This window comes from Oncorhynchus keta, chromosome 9, assembly GCF_023373465.1.
Source record: "Oncorhynchus keta strain PuntledgeMale-10-30-2019 chromosome 9, Oket_V2, whole genome shotgun sequence".
NCBI lineage: Eukaryota > Metazoa > Chordata > Actinopteri > Salmoniformes > Salmonidae > Oncorhynchus > Oncorhynchus keta.
In genome coordinates, this window is record NC_068429.1 from 19,538,775 (window position 1) to 19,562,878 (window position 24,104).

Here is a 24,104-nt window from a genome sequence, read left to right on the forward strand (position 1 = left end):
AGGTCATTTTGATAATGCTTGAGAAAAGGCTGTCATGTTGACCTAATAGGCTAGATGCACACAAAACACAGCTTATCCATCCAAAGCATGTGTGGAGAGACTGGGGACCTTGCGTCTACTCTCTGCCTATTTATCGTACAGGAGATTAAGCTAGGCCTAATGCAAGACAAGTACATTCTTTAACTTGCTCACTTGGTTTCATCACTTCAATTATGTTTCTAATCCCAGTTAAACTGTTGACCCCATTGCTGGTCCATTTAGAATGCTATGACTCATTTATAACGTTTATGGTAGCGGCGTATCAACCAATTACAGCATCTGACCACCAGCAGTAGGCTTTATAAGTATTTTTGCAAAGAGATCAGAGCCCAGAGAAATATAAGAATTCATGTTTTCCAAGAACCTTTTTGAGGATAAGACATTTTGTGAATCCATGCCTGACTGTTACATTAGATCAAATATAAACATTTAATACAGACTGAAACCAACACAGAATAATTTTGTATGTGACTTTATTGCTGTCAATATGCATGTCATTTGAAAAATATGTCAAATAACTCACTTTAAGTAACATACTCATTCAAAAATAGTCTATACCAATTATTAATGAAATACCATAAATCTTACAGGTATTCATTTATCTTAAAGTATAGTTTTATTGCTTGAATATTTTGTTCTACGTTTTACAATAAACTGACACTGACACTCAGTGCTTGTGCTTGTTAAATATGAACCATGTTTGTAGATAAAGATTCTCAAATGTGTCAACGTTATTAAAAAGAAAAGTTTATAAAATTAGCCCCCTATGAATCAACAAATTTTACAGCAAAACATGGACTAATCCTAAACTTAGAAACCTAGAAAATGAATATGCTGTCAAGATATACAGACAACTAACATTTGCCCCAAGACAGATCAAGATGGGAGCTGGCATATTTGGGATAGAAAACATGACATCAATAGGGACCATGATTAAGAGTGTACCATCATTTTGACATTCATCACAGTTCTATCATACTTCAGATACACTTACAATACAATTTTTTTTTTTACATTATACCACGCAAGATTACAAATATAATTGTATTATATTATCGCTGCAGTATATTAGCTTTCATACACTCCTGTAAGAGTAGCATGAAGATAACAGCATAGATAAGAATCACAGTGAAAGTTTTGATTCATCTCATTTAATTGGCTGAGATGAATGCTTGAAGATGTTACAATTGAAATAATTTACAAACCCAGTAATCAGTAAGACCACATAACCAAAAGCTCTATCTTCAAGCCACTTAGAAACTGCAATTAGTCCAAATCCAGTCCAGGAATTTTTGCACAAGTAAATAATTTAAGCCTACATTTCTACAAGGGCTGCAATGCATCTGTGAGAGCTGGCAACCGAGAAAGCTGGCTGGTGGAGGAGATTAAATGTTGAATGGGTGTGAATGAATATTTGGTCATGGAACTTTGAAAAGCTGTACACTATATGCAACATTAGTTCTTGCAGAAATGCAAGACAAGTAAGTTGAATATTGCATTGTCTCACAGTGATTCTTCAATGATATCGTAGATCATAATCATAATATTATTTCATATCCTTAAAAAACACTTACTAAATGATCACTTCATTAGAAAGGTAATAATAAAAATGTTGCCCCACAGACAACTGGAAAAATTGTCATATTGTAAATACACGTAATTATTATTTCACTTAATCTCTCAGCGATATAATATACGTCACTGTTATTGCATTTATTTAAATGTGATACAAATAAAAATCTCAAATGAATTAGTTACAGAGCAAAAGAAACTCAGAAAGTGATACGGTAGAGATCCTGTGCTGTGCCCTTTCATGCAAATAATTCAGTATTAATGATGACAAATCATTACATAATAATAACGTGTTCATCATAGTGTACTTATAATGCCTGGCACCTACAGTACATTAATTAAGTCAAAGAGGTAGAGCTACAAATAAGTATATTTATATATTTCAATCCCTACTAGAGATAATCGTAGTTGGTGTCCTCCTGTCTCTTATTAAGCCGATAGGAACAACAGACGAGGGTTAATTCCACAAATTCAATTATAATTCCAAGTCAGTCGTTGGATTAAGAGATCATTAATTTCCTCTGAATTCCAATGTTAGGTCAATTAAAATATTTTCATTCCCAATTGAAATGATCCCCAACAATTCCCTCGGGCTTTAAGGCTGATGTCAGTGTTCAGATAGCCAAGTTATACTAGAAATATAGAAATACACGTTTAAATGATTTAAAACAAATCCTGCAGTCCATTTGACACTTTTTGCATTAATTATATTATCTGGGAAATGTACAAATATTGAATTGCAATTCAATTCAAAAAACATTTTCTTTCAATTCCAATTCAAACAGTATAATTCCAATTCAATTCCAAAACTTTAAAATTAGAATGTAATTCAACAGAAATTCTCCACTTCATGAGTGATTTCAAGAATTGAATTAGAAATTCTAATGACATTGCAATTGACCTCAACCCTGCAACAAACATAACTAATAGAACAGACCAATCAGAAAAGTTGATCAGTTTCATACACACTGGGAAGGAAAATAGCCAAACCAACATTTTGGTTCAAGAGCAACAAATATTTAGCATATATAAATATGACAATACAGGTGTGAAGGACACAAACACATGAAATCCAAAAAGGACACTATGGGCCTATGATGGACAGTTGAACATGAAATGATAATGGGATTTTTAAGTTTGATCTGTTCTGGCAGGCATAGAATAGGACAGTCAAGTCCAACTTCACAGCTCCATAAGAGTTGCATAATAAAGTGTGTTGTACTTAATTACCTAACAGGCATGAATTATGAATACATGAAGCATTGTATTAGTTTAAATGCTTTATAAATCATTAATACCATACCCAAGCAATGAATGGCTTCCAAAGAACTTCAGCGTTTTCCTTGGTGTAGAGCATGACCTCTACAGCAAATTAAGGATTTTCAAATGCAACCCCTCCCCCTCTCATACAAACACTTACATCTCCCCGTTTCACAAGGCTCCTTCCTATACTTCTCTTCTCAAAACAAAGACTGACTTCTGTCAGTTATCTTAAATTCAAAATATGTACTTCAGCAGGACATTTAAAAGAGAATTATAAAACAGTGCTACAGTATAAATGAGGCTGCTGTAGGGGTCTTTGTTTACATCCAAAATGGCATCTCATTCCTTACATAGGGCTCTGGTCAAAAGTAGTGCACTAAGAGGACAAGAGTAGTGCACTATATATGGAATAGGGTGCAATTTCAGATGCACTTTGTGCTGTGTTGATTAGTGCTGGTTTTGTTGGGTTGTTTGTGTTAGACTAGAGGGACATTTCAGATCCCGGAGACTAGTTTTTCCAGAAGAAACCATTGTCTTCTGGCTCCAGGTCGATTCTAATCTGAGGCACAGCTTTTTTTCAATAGATTCAGACAGAGATAGAAAGAGAAGAGAGGGATAAAGAGCGAGAGAGTGAGAGAGAGAGGAGACAGAGAGAAGGTAGAGAGATTGAACAACCATGACACGCTATACTCTATGACTGTTTGTCACACTATAGAAATCTGTGGGTGTCTGGGGGTATAGAATAAGTCACGCAGGCTCGCTCACACAGATACCTTGCTACAGTAGTGTGCTCAAAGTAGTCCTCAACATGGTGAGTGTTGGTCACGGAAAGACGACGGGGGTCCTAAGAGAGAAGACAAAACACACACAACATTAACAAGTTTCAGCCACTTAAATATTCACTCTCAAAATATCATCATAATTCAGACCAGGTCCAGCAAAAGAGGATAATTCGAGCAAGCGTTGCAAAGCCATGATGTTTCACGGTAGGAGCAGCTGTTAATTAAGCATTTATAAGCAGCTGTTAATTAAGCATTTGTAAGCAGCTGTTAATAGAACAATAAGAAAGGATTAGAAAAGTAAGCTCATCTGCGTTAGTGTGCAGAATACAGCTGGATGTCTGCAGAGTCAGAGAAAAGCGAGAGATGTGATCAAGACTCAAAGATGAGGTTAGTGCTTCACAAAGGGGAAGAGGGAGAAGGAGAGACAGAGAGAGAGATATACAGTGCCCATGGAAAGTATTCAGACTCCTTGACTTTTCCCACATTTTGTTACATTAGACTTCTTATAAAACTGTTTAAAAAAAAGATATCCACACACAATACCCCATAATCACAAAGTGTAAACAGGTTTAAGACATTTTTGCTAATTTAAGTCGGTTAGGACATCTACTTTGTGCATGACACAAGTCATTTTTCCAACAATTGTTTACAGACAGATTATTTAATTTATAATTCACTGAATCACAATTCCAGTGGGTCAGAAGTTTACATACACTAAGTTGACTGAGCCTTTAAACAGCTTTGAAAATTCCAGAAAAGGATGTCATGGCTTTAGAAGCTTCTGATAGGCTAATTGACATCATTTGAGTCAATTGGAGGTGTACCTGTGGATGTATATCAAGGCCTATCCTTCAAACTCAGTGTCTCTTTGCTTGACATCATGGGAAAATCAAAAGAAAGCAGCCAAGAAAAATTGTAGACCTCCACAAGTCTGGTTCATCCTTGGGAGCAATTTCCAAACACCTGAAGGCACCACGTTCATCTGTACAAACAATAGTACGCAAGTATTAACACCATGGGACCATGCAGCCGTCATACCGCTCAGGAAGGAGAAGCGTTCTGTCTCCTAGAGATTAACGAGACGCGTTCTGTCTCCTAGAGATTAACGAGACGCGTTCTGTCTCCTAGAGATTAACGTACTTTGGTGCGAAAAGTGCAAATCCATGCCAGAACAACAGCAACGGACCTTGTGAAGATGCTGAAGGAAACATGTACAAAAGTATCTATATCCACAGTAAAACGAGTCCTATATCGACATAACCTGAAAGGCCGCTCAGCAAGGAAGAAGCCACTCCTCCAAAACCGGCATTAAAAAAAACAGACTACGGTTTGCAACTGCACATGGGGATAAAGCACGGGGGTGGCAGCATCATGTTGTGGGGGTGCTTTGCTGCAGGAGGGACTGGTACACTTCACAAATTAGATGGCATCATGAGGAATGGAAAATTATGTGGATATATTGAAGCAACATCTCAGGAAGTTAAAGCTTGGTCGCAAATGGGTCTTCCAAATGGACAATGACCCCAAGCATACATCCAAAGTTGTGGCAAAACGGCTTAAGGACAACAAAATATAATTACAAGCATTTCATAAGTGTCAAAGGCTTTTATTGACAATTACATGAAGTTGATGTAAAGAGTCAATATTTGACCTGACCTAAGACAGGGAATTTTTACTAGAATTAAATGTCAGGAATGGTAAAAAACTGAGTTTAAGTGTAAACTTCCGACTTCCAACTGTAGTATTCAGACCCTTTGCTATGAGACTCGAAATTGAGCTCAGGTGCATCCTGTTTCCATTGATCATCCTTGAGATGTTTCTACAACTTGAATGGAGTCCGCCCGTGGTCAATTCAATTGATCGGACATGCAAAAACCAAGCCATGAGGTCAAAGGAATGGTCCGTAGAGCTCAGAGACAGGACTGTGTTGAAGCACAGATCTGGGGAAGGGTACCAAAACATTTCTGCAGCATTGAAGGTCCCCAAGAACACAGTGGCCTCCATTCTTAAATGGAAGAAGTTTGGAACCACCAAAACTCTTCCTAGAGCTGGCAGCCCAACCAAACTGAGCAATCGGGGGAGAAGGGTTTTGGTCAGGGAGGTGACCAAGAACCCGATGGTGTAGTGTGAATTTCCTGTATTACCAAATCATGAGAGAGCAAACCACACACTAGACAGAGTTATCATAAAGTCCATATTTAATTTTATTTATACACAACCCTGTGACTCTCAGATCAATTCAGTGTCTATAAATTAATTCTCTGAGAGTGCTTACACATTGCAACTGAGATCCTTTATAGCAAAGACACACATAGCCAGACAGCATTGGCTATAAATTATCGTTCAGCTTTGGTCTCCTAAACTATGTTCTTATCTCGCTCTTGGTACCACTCAGGACCACCTTACCTCATCCAATGGCATATATCAAATACACCCCCTCTTGGACAAGATCACAGAGAGACAGTGACTGGCACACAGACATTGTGGAGCCAAGAGATAATTGGTTTCCCCTCAATCATCCCTTCACATGGTTTAAAAGATATGTTTACATATGAAGACAAGCTTGACCTCTCCCCTTTCTGTGGCCCAAGTAACTGAACCCTGACAGAGAATAGATAACTGCAAACGTCCAACACTATAGTACAACAAAATACATTTTAAATGACAAGTATCTCACAAGCATATTATGAAAATAAAACATCTTAGCTAAATATGTGTAGTAAATACCAACTAATTCTGATTCTGCCACGACAATGGTCACTCTGACAGGGCTCTAGAATTCCTCTGTGGATATGGGAGAACCTTCCAGAAGGACAACCATCTCTGTAGCACTCCAACAATTAGGCCTTTATGGTAGAGTGGCCAGACGGAAGCCACTCCTCAGTAAAAAGGCACATGACAACCTGCCTGGAGTTCGCCAAAAGACACCTAAATTGACTCTCAGACTATGAGAAATTAGATTCCCTGGTCTAATGAAACCAAGATTGAACTCTTTGGCCTGAATGCCAAGTGTCACGTCTAGAGGAAATCTGGCACCTTCCCTACGGTGAAGCATGGGGTGGCAGCATCATGCTGTGGGGATGTTTTTCAGGGACTGGGAAACTAGTCAGGATTGAGGCAAAGATGAACGGAGCAAAGTACAGAGAGATCCTTGATGAAAACCTGCTCCAGTGCGCTCAGGACCTCAGTTCACCTTCCAACAGGACAACAACCCTAAGCATACAGCCAAGATAATGTAGAAGTGGCTTTGAGACAAGTATCTGAATGCCCTTGAGTGGCCCAGCCAGAGGCCGGACTTGAACTCAATCAAACATCTCTGGAGAGACCTGAACATAGCTATGCAGCAACACTCCCCATCAAACCGGACAGAGCTTAAAAGGATCTGCACAGAAGAATGGGAGAAACTCCCCAAATACAGGTGTACCAGGCTGTAGAGTCCTACGCAAGAAGATTTGAGGCTGTAATCGCTGCCAAAGGTGCTTCAACAAAATACTGAGTAAAAGGTCTGAATACTAATGTACATGTTATATTTCCGTTTCCTTTTCTTTTTTGTAATTATGGGGTATTGTGTGTAGATTGATGAGAAAAAATGTTTTTTAATCCATTTTAGAATAAGGCTGTAACCTAACAAAATGTGGAAAAAGTCAAGGGGTCTGAATACAAATAGAGAAAGAGCGAGCGAGACAAATAGAGATTGAGGGGGAAGGAGGCAAGAAGGTAAGAGAAACATTTCCAAGAAGGCGTTAGCAGCACTCATTAAGACTGCTTTTACACATAATACGTAAATATGTGTAGTAAATATCTCTTTCTCTTCACCACAGATGTGCAACTTTCCTGCTTACACTATCCTTACTTTACCCATGTGTGCAGTTATTAGCATACCGTAAATACACAGTACATAGACAAACAAAACAAGGATAGCTATTCAAACTATACAGGAGTTTGTGATCTAAACCATATTGCACATACTGTTGCACACTTGATTAATAAAAAGATTCACAAAAGTGTGGAACGCTGTCTACAAACGCTGTCTACTCTACTGGTATAATGGTAATTAGCATCAGAGAGTCATTGAGAGAATCTCAATTGCATATTCCTCGCGTCCTCTCTCCGCGCCTGCTTCTCAAAACCCCTTGGAAGAGAAGGTCAGAGGGGACGGACCTCTGGCTTCCTCATCTAATGGATTTTGAGAAGGAGGTGAGGAGTATGCAATTGAGATTCTCCCATTCTCTTTACACTATACCTCTCAGAGGGGGGTATGTGGTGCAGAAGTGTCCAACACTACCTAAAGAGGTGGCTTGGTAAAGAGATTTGAATCTAGATCCGTCTCTTAACACTACAAAATATGTGTTGTGGAACTGGTATGTGTTGTCAAAGAAGTATAGAGTAAAAAGGCTCTAAGCCCCGTACAGTTGTGGGTACGAGACCCCATGCAGTCTTGTTGTACTCACTGTCCGAGGCCTTATCCTTATTCCCCAACATGGGCTCCGTCTCCATTATATCCATGGAGATTTTAATACTGGGGATTTTGTCATTGTAGGGGTACTCAGGGGGCTGGAGGGAGAGAATAACAATTGCTATACTTTCTGCTACTTACTTCAACTCATTTAACTGGCAACTAACTACCTGGGTCATACTCATTAGGGCACACTATAGCAAATCATTTTGCAATGGAAAACCAAAACGGGGGTTTCTCATAAGTTCAGGTACTGTAGTCCCTCCCTGTTTCATTGTGTTTTCTTCTGTTTGGTACCTAATGAATACGACCCATGTATCTACTGTTATGGCGTCCAGTGGTGCGCCGTTTAATCAAACAAACAAGTCATTCATAATGTCATCCATGCTGTGTAATTATCATTTTACAATGTAGTTTCTACACAAATACCTGGTGATATCTGTACCATATGTATGTCCGTAGGAAAAGACAGTGCTCAGACAGACAGTGTTCATTTCAGTACCGTAACATAAAGTGTTAGCCAGTTCTCATTTGGAGAACAGTGTTCACAGAAGGGATTGTTTCGGATAGGAGGAGTGGTGTGACTGTTAGGAGGGAGGACAGGTCATGAGTTAAGCGTGCTAGTGTTCTACAAAAAGTAACATGCTACTGTTACCTCTACTGTTACCACTACTACTACTACTACTACTACTACTACTACTGTTACTACTGCTACTACTGTTACTACTACTACTGCTACTACTGTTACTACTACTACTACTGTTACTACTACTACTGTTACTACTACTACTGCTACTACTGTTACTACTACTACTACTGTTACTACTACTACTACTACTACTACTGTTACTACTGTTACTACTACTACTACTACTACTGTTACTACTACTACTACTGTTACCACTACTACTACTACTACTGTTACTACTGTTACTACTACTGTTACTACTACTGTTACTACTACTACTGTTACTACTACTGTTCGTACTACTACTACTGTTACTACTACAAATACTACTACAAGGTAGATCCCTTGGGGGAAACACATGAAATCAAGCAGACTGATCCACTTTCAATAAAGCCTCAAAATGACTTACAAAATCGATTTCACTGTCGATGCTTCCTTTCTTCTGTTTCTTCTTCCTCTTCTCGTCCTCCTTCTTCTTCTTGTCTTTCTCTGGGATGACGTCATCCAGGTAGCTGAGATCTTGCTGGGAGAAGATGTAGTCCATGGCCTTTCTGACTGCCACCAGGGCCAAGATCTGGAGAGACGGACACATACACGTCAGTGGGGATAGATAATGGCTACTATATACTGTGTTGGTGGGTACATGGCTGGATGCATTGTATAGTATTGTGTGTTTGTGTCTGTTAGTAACGGTTTCCACACTGCTTAAGTGAATGTGTCACTACTGTATTGTACACGTGTATGAATGGTTTATTATTGGCTCCTTGGTACATTTCATCGTGTAGGTGTACTTGTTTGTGTATGTCGGGCTCTCAGACACGTACCTGTGAGTGTGTGTCTGTGCATGCCTAGGTGTACTAAAACTCTAAACCACTTTTATTCTCCCCACAGAAACACATATAAGGCCCTCCCTCACCCTCCCTTCGGCAAATCTGACCATGACTCTCTTCTCCTGCTTCCTGTTTACAAACAAAAGCTCAAACAGGAAGTACCAGTGACGCGTTGAAGCAGTGATCCGATGAAGCAGACACGAGGCTACAAGACTGGGAGTACAGACTGGGATATATTCCAGGATTCTGCAAAAGAACAATACAGAAGGAAGGTGGAATCCTATTTCAACGGCTTCAATGCTAAACGTACTGTATGTGGCAGGGCTAGCAAACGATAACGGATTACAAATGGAAACCCAGCCGTGAGATGCCCAGTGATGCTCCAAATGCATTTTATGCTCGCTTCAAGGAAAACAATATTGAGTCCTGTTGTTCCGGATGACTGTGTGATCTCGCTCTCCATGGCCGATGTAAAACTTTTAAACAAGTTGACATTTTCAATCTCCATGTGTCCCAGTCTGTAATGTTTTAAACTGACCACCCATTGTCCCTGTTCCCAAGGACTCCAAGGTAACCAGGACCATCTACCTGTAGCACTCACATCTGTAATTATGAAGTGCTTTGAAAGGCTGGTCATGACAAAAATCAACACTATCATCCCAGGCACCCTGGACTCACTCCAATTCGCATATTGCCCCAAGATCACACAGATCCACAGATAAAGCAATCTCAACTGCACTTCACAGTGCCCTACCTGGACAAGAGGGGAAATAGCTATGTGAGAATGCTGTACATAGACTACAGCTCAGCGTTCAACACCATAGTTCCCTCCAAGCTCATTACCAAGCTGTGGACCTTGGGACTGAACACCTCCCTATGTAACTGGTTCCTGGACTTCCTGATGGGACTCTCCAAGGTGGTGAGTGTAGGCAACAACACCACTGCTAAGTGGACCCTCAACACACGGGCCCCTCAAGGGTGTGTCCTTAGTCTGTTTACCCACGATCGTGTGGCCACGCAAGACTCCAACACCATCATCAAGTTTGCTGAAGACACGACAGTGGCTGGCCTGATCACCAATGGTGATGAGAGCCTACAGGGAGGAGGTCAGAGACTTGGCAGTGTGGTGCAATGACAACAACCTTTCCTTCAACATCAGGAAGACTAAGGACTACAGGAGAAAGAGGGGATTGCATGCTCCCATCCACATTGACAGGGCAGTAGTGGAGAGGGTTGAGAGATTCAAGTTCCTTGGACCACCCCACACAGTCGTGAAGAGGGCACGACAGCGCCTCTTCCCCCTCCGGAGAGTGAAAAGATTTGGCATGGGCCCTCGGATCCTCAAAAGGTTCTACATCTGCTCCATCGAGAGCATCTTGACTGGCTGTATCACCGCTTGGTATGGCAAATGTACCACCAGACCACAAAGCTCTACTGAGGTGTGGTACAGACATCCCAGTACATCACTTGGGCCAAGCTCCTAGTCTGTCCATTAGACTAAGTTCACCGAAATTCTAAATTACATTGCTATAGAGACCTCTGAATATTCACTATTTTTAGGGTTCATACACCTTTTCCATGACCTCTCTATGACCTTTAACCAAATGTTCATGGCTAGTATTATAGCTCACATGAAAACATAAGCATTATTGACACTGGAAAGCTGCTGTGTCTGATCCCATGTAGACCTACCACCTCCTGCCATTGACCAAGGCACTTAAATCCCCACATAAAAATGCACTGTTAGTCACATGTTGTCAACATGTGGTCAACCCTCCATCTAGAGAGCACCTGGGTGTGAAGGCTTGGCTTTTGATCCAGCCCTGAAACACCCAAGTCTGCTTCTCAAGGTCCTGTCGACTAGCTGATGTTCAGGCTGCAATGGGGTTCGACCAGGGCATGAACAAAAGCCTGCACACCCAGTAACTATCCTGGATCCAGGATTGTTGCCACAGTAGATATAAAATATTGTAACAATACATCCAAATACTTTTGTCTTTTTAAAATGATTCCCTCATTCAATAAATCAGGGATCAAATGGCTAAGGTAGGCTACTTCAAAGCAAGGTATCTAACTAAACATGTTTATATATATATATATGTTTATATATATATATATATATATATATATATATATATATATATATATATATATATATATATATATATATATATATATATATATATATATATATACAGTGCCTTGCGAAAGTATTCAGCCCCTTTACTTTCAGTGCAGCAAACTCTCTCCAGAAGTTCAGTGAGGATCTCTGAATGATCCAATGTTGACCTAAATGACTAATGATGATAAATACAATCCACCTGTGTGTAATCAAGTCTCCGTATAAATGCACCTGCACTGTGATAGTCTCAGAGGTCCGTTAAAAGCGCAGAGAGCATCATGAAGAACAAGGAACACACCAGGCAGGTCCGAGATACTGTTGTGAAGAAGTTTAAAGCCGGATTTGGATACAAAAAGATTTCCCAAGCTTTAAACATCCCAAGGAGCACTGTGCAAGCAATAATATTGAAATGGAAGGAGTATCAGACCACTGCAAATCTACCAAGACCTGGCCGTCCCTCTAAACTTTCAGCTCATACAAGGAGAAGACTGATCAGAGATGCAGCCAAGAGGCCCATGATCACTCTGGATGAACTGCAGAGATCTACAGCTGAGGTGGGAGACTCTGTCCATAGGACAACAATCAGTCGTATATTGCACAAATCTAGCCTTTATGGAAGAGTGGCAAGAAGAAAGCCATTTCTTAAAGATATCCATAAAAGGTGTCGTTTAAAGTTTGCCACAAGCCACCTGGGAGACACACCAAACATGTGGAAGAAGGAGCTCTGGTCAGATGAAACCAAAATTGAACTTTTTGGCAACAATGCAAAACGTTATGTTTGGCGTAAAAGCAACACAGCTCATCACCCTGAACACACCATCCCCACTCTCAAACATGGTGGTGGCAGCATCATGGTTTGGGCCTGCTTTTCTTCAGCAGGGACAGGGAAGATGGTTAAAATTGATGGGAAGATGGATGGAGCCAAATACAGGACCATTCTGGAAGAAAACCTGATGGAGTCTGCAAAAGACCTGAGACTGGGATGGAGATTTGTCTTCCAACAAGACAATGATCCAAAACATAAAGCAAAATCTACAATGGAATGGTTCAAAAATAAACATATCCAGGTGTTAGAATGGCCAAGTCAAAGTCCAGACCTGAATCCAATCGAGAATCTGTGGAAAGAACTGAAAACTGCTGTTCACAAATGCTCTCCATCTAACCTCACTGAGCTCGAGCTGTTTTGCAAGGAGGAATGGGAAAAAAAATTCAGTCTCTCGATGTGCAAAACTGATAGAGACATACCCCAAGCGACTTACAGCTGTAATCGCAGCAAAAGGTGGCGCTATAAAGTATTAACTTAAGGGGGCTGAATAATTTTGCACGCCCAATTTTTCAGTTTTTGATTTGCTAAAAAAGTTTGAAATATCCAATAAATGTCGTTCCACTTCATGATTGTGTCCCACTTGTTGTTGATTCTTCACAAAAAAATACAGTTTTATATCTTTATGTCTGAAGCCTGAAATGTGGCAAAAGGTCGCAAAGTTCAAGGGGGCCGAATACTTTCGCAAGCACTGTATATATATATATATATAAAAAGGCTCAAATATGAATGTTTCAGGCGAGATCTATACACAGTAAGTTAGTTGTAAATTAGACTATTCTTAGAATGTTTTTTACGTTGTCACAATTACATGGCTACTGTTTAATAGAGGGGAATCCCAGCTTTCCAATGGTGCAGATTTATTTAGGCTCTACAGTGCCTAAATGCAGCTAAATGAATGCTTAGTTCGCTATAGTTAACTAGAGAGATAAGTGCTACTAGTTATGTTTTGAATTGGTGATCTAGTTAGTCTGTCTGTCATTATTGTATACCTGCTCTTTCTCCGCGGGCAACGACCCACTCACACTGGTACACTCGCAGCACCACAGACAGGAAATGAAGGGTCAAAACGATAATGCCTGATATGTAGTTTTATTATTGATTGATCTTATTCAAAAGTGTCCTTTCATGAATTACATTACCAACAATTATGAAACTAATTTCCATGACCTTACAAACCCTAATTTGACGACTTGGCACAGTGCATCATGCCATTCAGACTGGCGAAATCTCAAACAGCCTACTGTCACACACAGATTCACAGACTAGCAGTAAATAAACTGAAACAAAGCAGAATCAGTAAATGAATGTCCATTCTCCATTACTATTCAATGAAGATCCCGCCTTCATTCTGCTTTGATCAACCTTTTTTGCCTCGTGTGTGAATCTGGGCCAGAGATTGGCTATTTTGTTTTTATAGAGGAGCCGGGTACGCAATTCCTCAAAAATGTGCCGGTACTACGTTCCCGATCAGCTCAAGCCCAAGTCAAGCACTGGTCATAAGTTAATTAATGGTTACCTGGACTGTCTGCACGGACTCTATGCACATTTACAAAACTATACATTTATATACACACTATATGCACACACACACTACACTGACACCCTCACACATTCACTACATACGCACACACACACAAACATACTGACAACACAAACACACACACTTTTACCTTCATTTGCTGCTGCTACTCTGTTCTTTATTTTACTCTTATTATTATCTATTATGATGCCTAGTCACTTAACCATGCCTTCATGTACATTATACCTCAAATACCTTGCACCCTTGCACAACAATCTAGTACTGGTACTTCCTGTATATAGCTATTAGCCCTGCACATTTATCTGGTACTGGTACTTCCTGTATATAGCTATTACCCCTGCACATTTATCTGGTACTGGTACTTCCTGTATATAGCTATTAGCCCTGCACATTTATCTGGTACTGGTACTTCCTGTATATAGCTATTAGCCCTGCACATTTATCTGGTACTGGTACTTCCTGTATATAGCTATTACCCCTGCACATTTATCTGGTACTGGTACTTCCTGTATATAGCTATTAGCCCTGCACATTTATCTGGTACTGGTACTTCCTGTATATAGCTATTAGCCCTGCACATTTATCTGGTACTGGTGCTTCCTGTATATAGCTATTACCCCTGCACATTTATCTGGTACTGGTGCTTCCTGTATATAGCTATTACCCCTGCACATTTATCTGGTACTGGTACTTCCTGTATATAGCTATTACCCCTGCACATTTATCTGGTACTGGTACTTCCTGTATATAGCTATTAGCCCTGCACATTTATCTGGTACTGGTACTTCCTGTATATAGCTATTAGCCCTGCACATTTATCTGGTACTGGTACTTCCTGTATATAGCTATTACCCCTGCACATTTATCTGGTACTGGTACTTCCTGTATATAGCTCATTTTTTGTGTATTTTATTCCTGGTGGTACTGTTTTAACTCTGCATCGTTGGGAAGGGCTCATAAGCATATCCTGGTTAAGTCTACTTTACACCCGTTGTATTCGGCGCATGTGACAAATAAACTTTGGTATGTGTGTGTGTGTGTGTGTGTGTGCACGTGTGTTGCATGCTTAATCTTACCATGACAGGGAAGATGATTGCAGCGACAGTGGACTTGAGGACCCAGAGAAGGGCTAGGCAGAGGGCCTGTATGAAGGTGAACAGGTGGATACGACGCTGGGGAACGTGGCGCAAGTATATCAGGTCAGGCTGGTGCTTGGCTGGCATCAGGAGCAGCTGCAGCCGGTCCAAGAACTGATGGACAGACACAGTCGTACAGAAGTAAGGCCAGGATACATGGGGTGGGGAGCGACTGGCATCGCAGACAATATTATTGATGGGCTAATAACTAACAGGCATAGAGTTACAGACTCCATTTTGGCTCTATCTGAGTGTTCTTTGACTTACAGTTGTACAGAGGTAAGGCCCAGATACATGGGAGTGGATGCGGCTGGTGTACCATGTTGGTTAGCAGTGGACTAATATCACTAACGCCTAGAATTTCAGACTGCATTTTGGGTCAGAGTCACTCACCTGGACACCGTTGAGAGATGCCACTCCCATGTAAAGGAACACGCCATAGAGCACGGGCATGGGGATGAACTGGGAAGACAGAACAGGAATGGGTGAACAAGAGAAAGGTAATAGAGGCTGTATTTCCACAGAAATAATAACCAAAAAACAGCATTCCTCCCTTTTACTATTTTTTAGGGCTGATATGAAGTTAGGGTTAACCCTGTTTTCAATAACATCAGTGAGAGACAAATAACGATGCAACATGTCATCAAAAGTTAACTCTCCAATTAATCACTGGGATATACAGTATATACACATAGATAGGGTGTGCTACCTTCTAATGTTTTGCAAGTTTATAGTCGGTTAGTCTGCACCTCGTTAACATTTTTGGTGTATGTCGTTAGCTTCTACTAAATAACATGTTGTATAACAAAGCACAAATTTATTCTACGTAGAAGATGATAAATGCATTTACAGTCAGAACCAGCCTAAAATAGCAGTCTGTCGACATGGCCAAAGCACCTTATCTGGCATTACTAGAATGTGCTGTTACTAGAGTCGACCTGTCATGTGGCTGACCTCTGAACAGATCTGATAGAATGTGCTGTTACGAGAGTCTACTACAGTAGAAGCTTAAGATCTCATCTTCATTACAGATAGAGATATCCCCCAGGTAGTAGCGTCGTCTCTAGCTCTCTATTCTGGTCTTGTTGACCCATTACTCTCATGTGTTCTTTATTCTGATGAAATGTTCACATGATGTCTCGCTGTCTGCTAATATATATTATATATATAATGTATAGATCATGCATTCTATTGTACTTTTTTTTTTCTTTTACATTTTTATTTAAATGTAACCTTTATTTAACCAGGTGCGTCGTCCGGCCAAATCTGCCACCCTATGGGACTCCCAAGCACAGCTGGTTGTGATACAGCCTGGAATTGAACCAGGGTGTTTGTAGTGACGCCTCTAACACTGAAATGCAGTGCTTCAGACCGCTGCGCCACTCGGGAGCCTAAGTTGTACTAGGTACTGATTTATAGGTTTCCTGATTTTCTTTCTTGAGCATGTGACATATGTAATTATTATTTAAACAGAAGCCAGGTGTGGGTGTCTACCTATTACACTGATGGTGTGATTTCTGCCAAAACATTTATATTTTGTTTTTTACCTTTTTGGCATCATGACGACCAAATAAAATAATTTTGATTTTTGTATTTAAGCATCAGTTTTGGATCTTTATTTTCACTGGGTGGGTTTCCATCGAAGTATTCCTAGTTTTGATACCTACGCACCTGGAACTAACACTATTTGATAAAAAGGACCTTTAAAGAGCACAGACGGCCTCATCATTTATACTACCCTAAAGTGTCCACAAGGGGGAGTACCATTCCCACTCACTGTAAGGACAATGACAGCTTTTATATTTATCATGGTCAGGTTAACAAGAGAACAAGAAACCTGACTAACCTGCTCACTGAGCTGCAAACTGAGCCTAAGCCCCGATTCACATCACCTCAATTAGGCCACTCACTAATTGGATGACTACAATATTTCACAATTTGAATGAGTGATGGGATTTTCCACTAAAAGGGGAGGACAGTGATCCAGTAAGATTTAAAGGGAATGACCATGTCGATTTGTGGGTTAGATTCCCGCTGGGACCACACATATGATAATGTAAGCAAGTACTACTGTAAATCACCTTGGATAAAAGTGTCTGCTAAATGGCATATATTATTATAGATTTAAGGGAAATGAATAGGCAGATTTAAAGGGAACAGGTGTTTGAAGTTACCTTGAGGATAGGAGCCATGAAGACAGACAGTCCAGTCAGAACAAAGACAAAGACACCGGTCACTCTCTGCTCTCTGAGGTAAGAAAAAACATATTTCACCACATCACACTGACACCACAGTCAGTTTTCTCATTTTTCTGTCCAAACTATTGACCACTGTTCTGATATGACAATCAAATAACTTCAACATGTTCATGCTCGAAATGACCATTTGTTAGCACTGGTGCTACATGAAATTTAGCAGCACCAGAAAATACAATTAAATGTTTTTGTTGTTGATTGAGATAAATCTTATATTAGACCTATATGAATTCTAACTACTTTTGAAGCACATGTTGTGCCCTAGAAATGAATATCTAACACTTTAAAGACATTTGTTAATTATAAAAGCTCAAATGTTTATACAGTGTATATACACCTGTCACTGAAATTACAAAGTCATTTGTGGTATACTAGGTTTCTACATTGTCTAAAAGCCTTGTGTAAAATTGCACACTATCTCTTTAAAAACGTCAGGTTTGTGATGACTACATGCAAGAGATCTCATTCATTCAATTGCTATGATCATTGGTCTCCTGAAGAAGCTATCCCTTTTCCTTTCTGTGCCCCTAAATGTGTGGATATAGGTCTACTGGTGGTCACCAGGTTGTTAGCGGGTATTACAATGATGTTACATGACTTAAGTGTAAACAAATGGTTCATGACACACAAATAGTTTTAGAATGGCCCATGACATGGTTTATGAATTTTGAATATAAAATGCGGTCTCGGTGATCCGCTTATAGGAAGAAGGTAAAAATGCTGCGCCATATGGGTCGGATATTTTAAACATTTTAGTATTTTCGGACAACTTAGGACGTTGCACACCCTTGGCTGAATGCTGTGTGCAATATCCTAAGTTGTCAGAAAATACGAAAATGGTGGTAGAAAATGTTGTTTTATTAATTAAGACAGTACATATTTTCCCCAGTGTTTCATGGCAGCTCACCATTAAAGCTAGTTAACGAGGAAAATGATGCCTTTGCAGCCTGAATGGAGAATGCTTTATGTATGAGCCGGAAATGCACATCAATCCTAGATGATAGTTCAGATCTCCCGGCCACTATCGGCTTCGTGTTTTTACTCTAGGGCACTCGGAAACAACGGTATAGTGAAACCGTATTATTACAACATTATCTGGGAGATATTTTTTCTAGATGCACAGTGCTCCCAAAATAAAACTACTTTTGCGATCAAATTGGTGGCACTTTAGAGCCCTGTCTATGGGATTGTAAAATGTCATGAATCAATTTAAAACAAAACAAAAAACAGACCTTAGGTGGGAATGGCAACAAAGTGAAACTAAGGCCTTTGTAGGCTGCATGTGAAAGAGCCAGGAATCATTCTGCTCTGATAACTCTCTCCGCTCCACTGACCCTCTCTCCTCGCTTACCTCTCAACTCTCTAACTCCCTCCCTCCCACCCGCCCTGCTCACCTCCCTCCCCACCTCCCTCCCCGCTCACCCACCTGACACCCAGGAACTTGGGTTGCTCCCCAGGGGCAGAGCACTGAGTCTCCATCTTCAGAGAGTCGATGTGGGCGATGGAGATGACAGTAGCAGCCACGTACCAGGGCAGGCCCATGAAGGAACAAACGATCAGTAGTATTGCTACCCAGAACAGGTCCAAATGGTAGCCTGCCCCTTTCTGTGAGGACCAGGAGAGGAGAAGGTGTGTCAGTAACCACTAACCACAAGCAAACAGAGTCTAGTTCCTTTAACAAATTACTATTGATGTAACATCCAATACAAAGCGGTGAAACCCCCCCCAGAGCTCCCAATTCAGTCTCTACCCCTCTTCACCTACCCCCTAAAGCCATTTCTTCCCTCTTCTGCTGTGCCTCATTCTCTTATCTTAAGACATTATCTTATTTAATCTCCTTACCCCTCTGACCCAGTGGCCCTTCATCCCTCAATGTTCCCCTTCCATCCCTCCCATCCTCCCTTCCTCTACATCCACCCCTCCCTTTCCCCTCCATCCCCTCTACCTTAAGTTTGTGCTCCTTCCTGTTCACGATGACGGCGGTGATCTGCTGGTCCATGAACACCAGGATGGTGACCAGGAGAGCAGGGAGGGCTGCTGCCAGATAAACCCACCACGGGTTCCCTCCAAATGGGGGCACGAACCAGCCACGGTTGGGGCTGGTGGGCTGGGGACCAGGAGCAGAGAGACACAGCCAGTCAGATATATAGTAGGTTAGGGTGGATAAACACACAAGACAACAGACACACATCATCCTTGCCAAGTAAACAGTCATGGTTGCAGGATGTTGTTAGAAATGTAATTTTGTTGTTATAACATTACACTAACTCATGGAATATATTTTATATTACGGTTGCCCAGACAATAACCTAAAAAGTTACTACTTACTCTGTTCTCACAAATGACAGTAAGAAATGTGAAGGGAGGGTGACCACAAAAATGTGTGCGTAAAGTAGAGGTAAAGAATGTGATATATATTTTTTATTCTGGGGAAGAGGCTTCCAGTTGGGGGGGATTGGAGCAGAACGGGGTGGTTAACTTCAGAACCGATACTTCACCCCTCCTCACCCACACTCCCTCCACCACTTGAGACACCCTAGGCCCTCCATCACTTGAGACAGCATAGGCCCTCCACCACCCGAGACAGCATAGGCCCTCCACCACTCAAGACAGCCTAGGCTCTCCACCACTCAAGACAGCCTAGGCTCTCCACTACTCAAGACAGCATAGGCCCTCCACCACCCGAGACAGCATAGGCCTTCCACCACTCGAGACACCCTAGGCCCTCCACCACCCGAGACAGCATAGGCCTTCCACCACTCGAGACAGCCTAGGCCCTCCACCACTCCACCACTCGAGACAGCATAGGAGACAGCCTAGGCCCTCCACCACTCGAGACAGCATAGGCCCTCCACCACTCGAGACAGCCTAGGCCCTCCACCACTCGAGACAGCCTAGGCCCTCCACCACTCGAGACAGCCTAGGCCCTCCACCACTCGAGACAGCCTAGGCCCTCCACCACTCGAGACAGCCTAGGCCCTCCACCACTCGAGACAGCCTAGGCCCTCCACCACTCGAGACAGCATAGGCCCTCCACCACTCGAGACAGCATAGGCCCTCCACCACTCGAGACAGCATAGGCCCTCCACCACTCGAGACAGCATAGGCCCTCCACCACTCGAGACAGCATAGGCCCTCCACCACTCGAGACAGCCTAGGCCCTCCACCACTCGAGACAGCCTAGGCCCTCCACCACTCGAGACAGCCTAGGCCCTCCACCACTCGAGACACCCTAGGCCCTCCACCACTCGAGACACCCTAGGCCCTCCACCACTCGAGACAGCATAGGCCCTCCACCACTCGAGACACCCTAGGCCCTCCACCACTCGAGACACCCTAGGCCCTCCACCACTCGAGACACCCTAGGCCCTCCACCACTCGAGACACCCTAGGCCCTCCACCACTCGAGACACCCTAGGCCCTCCACCACTCGAGACAGCCTAGGCCCTCCACCACTCGAGACAGCCTAGGCCCTCCACCACCCGAGACAGCATAGGCCCTCCACCACTCGAGACAGCCTAGGCCCTCCACCACTTGAGACAGCCTAGGCCCTCCATCACTCGAGACACCCTAGGCCCTCCACCACTCGAGACCCCATAGGCCCTCCACCACTCGAGACACCCATAGGCCCTCCACCACTCGAGACAGCCTAGGCCCTCCACCACTCGAGACAGCCTAGGCCCTCCACCACTCGAGACCCCATAGGCCCTCCACCACTCGAGACACCCATAGGCCCTCCACCACTCGAGACACCCATAGGCCCTCCACCACTCGAGACACCCATAGGCCCTCCACCACTCGAGACAGCCTAGGCCATCCACCACCCGAGACAGCATAGGCCATCCACCACCCGAGACAGCATAGGCCCTCCACCACTCGAGACAGCATAGGCCCTCCACCACTCGAGACAGCATAGGCCCTCCACCACTCGAGACAGCCTTGGCCCTCCACCACTCGAGACAGCCTTGGCCCTCCACCACTCGAGACACCCTAGGCCCTCCACCACTCGAGACCCCATAGGCCCTCCACCACTCGAGACAGCCTCGGCCCTCCACCACCCGAGACAACATAAACTCTCCACCACTTGAGACACCCTAGGCCCCCCTCCACCGCTCGAGACAGCATAAGCCCTCCACCACTTGAGACAGCTTAGGCCCTCCACCACCCGAGACAGCATAGTCCCTCCACCACTCGAGACAACATAGGCCCTCCACCACTCGAGACAGCCTAGGCCCTCCACCACTCGAGACAGCCTAGGCCCTCCACCACTCAAGACACCCTAGGCCCTCCACCACTCGAGACAGCCTTGGCCCTCCACCACTCGAGACACCCTAGGCCCTCCACCACTCGAGACACCCTAGGCCATCCACCACCCGAGACACCCTAGGCCATCCACCACCTGAGACAGCATAGGCCCTCCACCACTCGAGACAGCCTAGGCCCTCCACCACTCGAGACCCCATAGGCCCTCCACCACTCGAAACACCCTAGGCCCTCCACCACTCGAGACAGCCTCGGCCCTCCACCACCCGAGATAGCATAGGCTCTCCACCACTCGAGACCTCCTAGGCCCTCCACCGCTCGAGACAGCATAGGCCCTCCACCACTCGAGACAGCCAAGGCCCTCCACCACTCGAGACACCATAGGCCCTCCACCACTCGAGACACCATAGGCCCTCCATCACTCGAGACAGCATAGGCCCTCCACCACTCGAGAAAGCATAGGCCCTCCACCACTCGAGACAGCATAGGCCCTCCAGGCCCTCCACCACTCGAGACAGCATCGAGACCCCATCCCTCCACCACTCGAGACAGCATAGGCCCTCCACCACTCGAGACAGCATAGGCCCTCCACCACTCGAGACAGCATAGGCCCTCCACCACTCGAGACAGCATAGGCCCTCCACCACTCGAGACAGCATAGGCCCTCCACCACTCAAGACAGCATAGGCCCTCCACCACTCGAGACAGCATAGGCCCTCCACCACTCGAGACAGCCTAGGCCCTCCATCACTCGAGACAGCCTAGGCCCTCCATCACTCGAGACAGCCTAGGCCCCAGTGAAGTAAGGTAAACTAAGATAAGGTAATAAAGTAAGTGATTGGTTCTGTGTCTGAGTTTCAGGATCTCGGCAGTGGTACCCTGGATTATATAAGACTTTAGAACAATGATTACATTACATATTATGTCTGCTTAAGACAAGGCAGCATTGTTCAGGCAGAGATCAGATTGATACACCAGTCCCTCTTGTGTAATTCTAGAAAACAATAGCACCTCAATCTATCAATCACAACCTGGACCAGAGTATACTACATACTCCTTTGCCTGTATTTGAATTTAAAGCCTTATCACTAACGTGAATGCATGTGTGAAACTGTGCACTATAGAACAAAATAAAAATAGAGGATTGTGGACATTATACAAGGTCAAAGTTGTAGAACAAGGCCTGTCTCAATGCTACTGTAATCCACCCAGGTTCTCACCTTGAATTCAGTTGGCACGATGAGCTTGGGTGTGTCCACTCCGACAAAGGCATCCACTCCACAGAAGATAACAATAGTCAGGATGATGGCAAAATCACTGATCAGCTTCCTCACCTACGGTACAATAGGGGGAGGAACATCATGTTGATTTTGACAGTTGACAGTTAGGCAAGGCTTTTGGCTGAGGCAATACAGGAAGGACTTCCCTTTTTCAATGTTACGTCCAGGGAAAGACTGAATGTACGTCACACAAAAAAAATTCTAAGGTGGAGCAGAATGTTTTTTAGCTAACCCATTATGGCCTGTGTAGTTCCTTTACTCATTGAGCTAATCAGGGTGTTCTAGCCATAATAATCACCTTTTCTCACGTTTCACATACATATACACTACCTGTCAAAAGTTTTAGAACACCTACTCATTCAAGGGTTTTTCTTTATTTTTACTATTTTCTACATTGTAGAATAAGAGTGTGCAAAGTTGTCATCAAGGCAATGGGTGGCTATTTGAAGAATCTCAAATATAAAATATATTTTTATTTGTTAAACAATTTGTGGGTTACTACATGATTCCATGTGTTATTTCATAGTTTTGATGTCTTCACTATTATTCTACAATGTTGAAAATAGTCAAAATAAAGAAAAACCCTTGAATTAGTAGGTGTTCTATATCTTTTGACCGATAGTGCATTCGGAAGGTTTTCCTACCCCTTCACTTTTTACACATTTTATGACATTACAGCTTTATCCTAAAATTGATTAAATCCGACCCCCCTCATCAAACTACAGACAATACCCCATAATGACAAAGGAAAAACAGATTTTACTTTTTTTAACATTTAAATATTACATTTACATAAGTATTCAGACAATTTACTCAGTACTTTGTTGAAGCACCTTTGTCAGTGATTACAGCCTCAAGTCCTGTTGGGTATGACGCTACAAGATTGGCACACCTATATTTGCGGAGTTTCTCCCATTCTTCTCTGCAGATCATCTCAAGCTCTGTCAGGTTGGATGGGGAGCGTCGCTCCACAGCTATTCTCAGGTCTCTCCAGAGATGTTCGATCAGGTTCAAGTATGGACTCTGGCAGGGCCACTCAAGGACATTCAGAG

General features: G+C 42.9%; 1 protein-coding gene across 3 annotated transcripts in view; it reads right to left on the reverse strand.

Annotated features, from left to right (window-relative positions):
- Positions 1-495: 495 nt before the first annotated feature.
- Positions 496-24,104, reverse strand: part of LOC118373185 (electrogenic sodium bicarbonate cotransporter 1-like) — a 96,457-nt gene continuing 72,848 nt past the window's right edge. The window contains exons 17-26 of one of the 3 annotated variants that reach the window (XM_035759268.2): positions 22,993-23,106; positions 19,455-19,616; positions 18,936-19,114; positions 17,429-17,501; positions 15,648-15,716; positions 15,195-15,368; positions 9,210-9,374; positions 8,108-8,210; positions 3,648-3,718; positions 496-3,444 (exon numbers count right to left, since the gene is read on the reverse strand). In XM_035759268.2, coding sequence (XP_035615161.1) covers positions 3,678-3,718; positions 8,108-8,210; positions 9,210-9,374; positions 15,195-15,368; positions 15,648-15,716; positions 17,429-17,501; positions 18,936-19,114; positions 19,455-19,616; positions 22,993-23,106 — 1,080 coding nt within the window. In that variant the 3' untranslated portion in view covers positions 496-3,444; positions 3,648-3,677. Of the gene's footprint in view, positions 3,719-8,107; positions 8,211-9,209; positions 9,375-15,194; positions 15,369-15,647; positions 15,717-17,428; positions 17,502-18,935; positions 19,115-19,454; positions 19,617-22,992; positions 23,107-24,104 lie in introns of all 3 variants that reach the window. The other 2 variants (XM_035759267.2, XM_035759265.1) reach the window with 2 other exon arrangements.